Raw genomic sequence first — 4,940 nt, forward strand, 5'->3', positions numbered from 1 at the left:
GTTATTGTCTTAGTATACACAAATAGCTGAGCAGTTCAAGACATCACGTTCACTGCGCAGTCTAGTATGCTCGATAACATTCCATTACGGAAGGTTCAAAGCCACAAACTACCTCTCCCAATGCATTAACTTATCGATTGAACTCTCCATAGGTGATAACATGCTTGAATTAATTTTCATTTATGTGGAGGATTGTTAGAAATTATAAATGAGAAATTAAAAGGTTTAAGTGTCTTTTGGATAGTTAAAGGGTGACATCTTATGAAGAAGTAGTGTGTTTCTTAGGAAAGGATGCGATCTACATCATTCAATTCAAAATGGATGGATGAGATCTAATTGAACCAAGAGGTTCTTATATTCCTTCATTTAGTATAAATAAAGTCCCTCACATCCTCATTTCACTCACTCAATTCCTTTCAAGAAAAGCAAGCATTGCATTTCATACTTGCATTGGAGAGTTCGAGAAGTCTTTTCGGTTCGGAGGTCTTGCGATTTACAATGCTGCTATCGTAAGATAAAGTCATTGTATCTTGAGAGATGATTGCCGTGTTCCGTGAGCGTACTGTGTGCGGGACAAATTCATCTTAAAGAGATAGAATCTAACTCTAGCCTTGACTCAACCAAAGCAGTGGTATACCGTCATTCTGCCCGTGATCAGATTGCACCAACTCAAAGATCCCAACAGGAATGAGTTGGGGTCATGTAGACAGGAGTGTCCAATTAACGGAGCGAGCAAATAGGAACTGAGGATCCGATTGATGGGCCCTAGTAGATAGGAACTTGAATGTCTGGTCGACGAGACCGAGGGGACAAGAGCTTGAGTCGGAGGAACAAATATGATTGAGCAAGGTGATCAGATAGGTGAAGCAGTCCAATTGAGTGGGCGATCAAATCAGTAGAGTAGATCCGACTGAGCAAGGTGTTCAGATAGGTGGAGAAGATCCAACTAAGTGGGTAATCAAATTGATGGAGTAGATAGAACTGAGGAAGGCTATCATATCAGTTAAGTAAATTAAAGTAAGTGGGCGATGTACTTATCTGTATATGTTGCACCCTCTTGTATTCGTGAGTGAAAGAGGAGCCTGAGACGTTGAAACGTGAACAAACACGATGACACATACAACAACATATTGTACAAAGAGGATTTTATTCAAGAAAATATAATCGATTATTACACTTGTTTTTGTAATTAACACTCCCCAGTAACATATACTTTCCGCACATGAAAAAAAGAAAAAAAAAAAAAGAAAATGTACGATATAAAATTTTATTTAACTTTGCCATTATGATTTTGAAGAAAAAATAATTAATCCACTGATTTGTTTAAAAAATAATAATAATTAATGAATATGTGATCAATTGACCCTGTTGCAAACCAACCGGACCTCTCCCGGCGTCCCGGGAGGCGGGCGAATTGCTCCCATCTTGACCATCGCCGCCGCGAAGTCCCTGGCGAACGCCGCCCCGTTGACGCTGTACCTTCTCACCAGCGCGTCTTGTGACCCGCCGTTGAACAGCGCCTGGTCCGACTGCAGAAGCCCCCTCCGCGCCACTAGTTCCCGGTAGTAACCGTTGTCGAACTGGTAGGGCGTCTCGCCGTCGAGCGGCGCCAGAGCGCTGCTTCCGCCGGGCGGACAGGTTCTTCTGCGGAGGGCGGCGAAGGTGGCGTTGATGTTGCGGTCGTTGTAGATGCGGTCGTCAAATTGGGAGCATTGCGCTTGGCCGATGGTGTGCGCCCCGGAGAGGGCCGTCATTTCGCGCGGGGTGAGGCCTTTGTCGCGAAACATAGAGATGAGGACCGAAAGGTCGGAGAACGGCGCCGGGAGTTCGCGGTTGGCAGCTTCCTGGTACGCCGCCAGAGAATCCCGACGACCCAATCTTACGGTCCACGTCGGCCCGCCAAGCTGCATAGAAACCACAGCCGTCCGATTAATTACATATACACGTACGTACGTACGTACCTTCCGATACCAATCAGGGAATTTTAAATTACTCACCAAGGCAACGCCGTCGCGTGTGGCGAGCGCGAGGACGTCGGCGCAGGAGACGGTGGCCGGGCAGTTGGCATCCACTCTGGCTTTGATGGCGTCGATGATCTCATAGCCTTGGGCGGAATTCCTGTTGGGGTTCGCAAACTTCTCGCTTGCGAACGCCGGCGTGCCATCCAAAAGGATCGACGCATCGCACCCCTGTTAATCATTGCTCGATCGATCAATATAATTAACGAATATATTAACTATCTAGATATATCATGGGGCCGGAATGATCTTACGTACATTTACGAAGCAGTCGTGGAAGAAGAGGCGGAGAATGAAGGCAGCGTTCCTGGGGTTCTGGCGCACGACGTCGGCCATGGCGGAGCGCACCACCTGCTGCAAATTGGGGCACGTCGCCGAGTAGAATGTAGAAGACAATTGAGCCGAAACAAGCGCGGAGAAGAGCCAAAGGGCAAGTGCTAATCTGGGAATCATCGACGCCATATGATCTATTGCAAGCTGCTTCCAAATTAAATACTTAATGCTATAGCTAATAGCTGATCGATTGGCCTTGGAGAACGATTTAGGTAGCTAGACAAGTATGAGCTAATTAATTGTGTGTCTTGGAGAGAAGGGAAGTGAGATATATATATGTGTAAAAGATCATTTATCTTTGAATGGATATAAAATAGTGGGTGCGAGTTTGATTGTTTCAAACGGGAAAAAACATGGAAGTCCACACGGACATGCATGAAGGCTGCCACGAGTTGGACCTTTTCTCATCAAATCACTTTGAATCGAACTACAAAATTAACAAAATCACCATAAATTAACAAAATTCAGCGCCCAATATATTCATTACGTACACAAAGTACGACATTCAAGAACACGTTTTAAAATGCAAAATAACTAGATTCTAACACCGTAAAATGAGCTTTTTTAAAAAAAATAATTTTTAGGGTCACTATATTTAATTTTTTAAATAATATTATATTTTATGAATCAATTATATCTTTTTTCCATCTATTTTCATATTTAATTTTTCAAGATAATACCTACTTAATTTTTATTATTAATACTTAATTAATTTTTAACTAGATAAATTTATTTTATGAATGGTGAGATTTTAACCAACAAGATTTATTGATATATAATAATGTTACCCTAAGTATATATGATTTAATTGGTCGTCTTCAATATCGTACTTTGTGTACGTAATGAAGATATTAGCCGCTGAATTTTGTTAATTTATGGTGGTTTTGCTAATTTCAAAGTGATTTGTCGTGAACTCGCAGCTACAGAAAGTCAAAAGTGATCGCGGTGCGAAAAATATTATGACGAAGGATGAGCATGGTCAGCTATTCGCAACTATAGAAAGTCAAAAACATTTTTCAAATGGTACGTTTAGTACAACTGTACAATTGATTAAAGATCACTTCTTTCTTATCACGATGAAAAATTCAAAAATACTCGGCGACACAGAATAAATGCTGATAAATTTATGACGGTAAAACATAAATACGTTCCTCTTCTGTATCTCTATCAATTTATTTCAGGATTAACATGAGAAAGTTAAATCATACACAACTATTAGATTTTGAAATAATAACTAACACATAAAAGAGACATTTACTTCGATTTTGACGATATTTAAATCTCAGATTTCATGATGACAATATATTATGTGCTAGTCATTAAATCGTCTTTAGAAGACAAATGTCCACAAATTAAACTCATGGTCAATTGATGGAATAGCACAGTCGACCGAATGGTTAAAAAATTTAACCCCCAGCTTCGCTCCATGACAAAGAACGGCCAGGCCAAAAATTTGTTGGGATATCCTCATTTATTGGTAATTATAATATCGATGTTATAATATCCACTACCTCACTAAAAAAAATATGAAATCTATATACATATTATATTAAAATTTATTTTTAATGATTTTATATTTATTTTAATATTAAAATTTATTATTATAAAATAATATTAAGACTCATTATTTATAAGTCTCGTTATCCACGCATTCATTATTATTATTATTATTATTTTACATTAAATAAATATAATTTTAATTTTATTTACATAATTTAAATAATTATTATTTAAAATATATAATAATATTATTTTTAAATATATTTATTACATAAAATAATTTTCATTTAACCTCATCAAAAATATATCATCAATTCAATTTAATTGATTAATTTTTAATTTAAAATTTTAAAAATTTTAATTCTTTTAATAAAAAAAAAAGGGAGAGTATTCATCATATTTCTATCTCATTGTGCGTGCATGCACATACCAAAGAATTTTTTTTTTATATATAAAAACAACCTTTGAACACGGTCAATGAATATATCGAAAACCTTGAACGCGATCAACGTCACATTAAAATTAACTTTTTCTTATATTAATTTTAACATCAATAACATGTTATAACACTCAATAATTATAAACAATGTGATAATTGCGTTTGATTAAAATTTATCTTTTATAATCTTGGTTATTCATTTAAGATAATCAACGAAAATTCTATTTGATTTAGGTAATCGATGATTCTCAAGTAATATTCTATGTTCGATACGTCCGTAAAAGGGATATGCAATTTGGAATCGGAAAATCTTAGAAAACTGAGGTTTTTTTGGATTTTAAGGTTAAAGAAATTTTTTTACTTAAAATATCCTCGAATAAGAGAAAAATGTGATAAAAAATGTAAAAAAAAATAATAATAATAAAATAAAAAACTTTTAAAAAATTTAAAAATGTAAAAAAAAATAAAAATGGAGAAAAGTTAAAAACACATTAAAAAAAATAGAAAATAGAAAAAATGTATAAAAATTTTAAAAAACGTACCAAAGTAATAAAAAAACGTAAAAAAATAAAAAATAAATAAAAAAATAGAAAAAAATATAAAAAGTAAAAAAAATTTAAAAATTAAAAAAATTATAAAACTTAAAAAAT

General features: G+C 35.5%; 1 protein-coding gene across 1 annotated transcript; it reads right to left on the reverse strand.

The window, feature by feature from the left end:
• Positions 1-1,232: 1,232 nt before the first annotated feature.
• On the reverse strand, positions 1,233-2,577 carry LOC122000926 (peroxidase P7-like). Its single transcript, XM_042555430.1, has 3 exons — positions 2,277-2,577; positions 1,998-2,189; positions 1,233-1,904 (listed from the first exon to the last, which is right to left on the reverse strand). Exons 1-3 carry the CDS (start codon positions 2,478-2,480, stop codon positions 1,356-1,358), a joined length of 945 nt encoding a protein of 314 aa, XP_042411364.1. The 5' UTR covers positions 2,481-2,577; the 3' UTR covers positions 1,233-1,355.
• Between the last annotated feature and the right edge of the window lie 2,363 nt (positions 2,578-4,940).

Source organism: Zingiber officinale, chromosome 7A, assembly GCF_018446385.1.
Source record: "Zingiber officinale cultivar Zhangliang chromosome 7A, Zo_v1.1, whole genome shotgun sequence".
In the NCBI taxonomy this organism is placed as follows: Eukaryota; Viridiplantae; Streptophyta; class Magnoliopsida; order Zingiberales; family Zingiberaceae; genus Zingiber; species Zingiber officinale.

Coding starts and splice junctions, on each gene's coding strand:
- LOC122000926 (XM_042555430.1), bottom strand. CDS start 2,480: ATGGCGTCGATGATTCCCAGATTAGCACTTGCCCTTTGGCTCTTCTCC. Junction 2,190..2,276: donor TCCACGACTGCTTCGTAAAT/GTACGTAAGATC, acceptor AATGATTAACAG/GGGTGCGATGCGTCGATCCT. Junction 1,905..1,997: donor CACGCGACGGCGTTGCCTTG/GTGAGTAATTTA, acceptor GTTTCTATGCAG/CTTGGCGGGCCGACGTGGAC.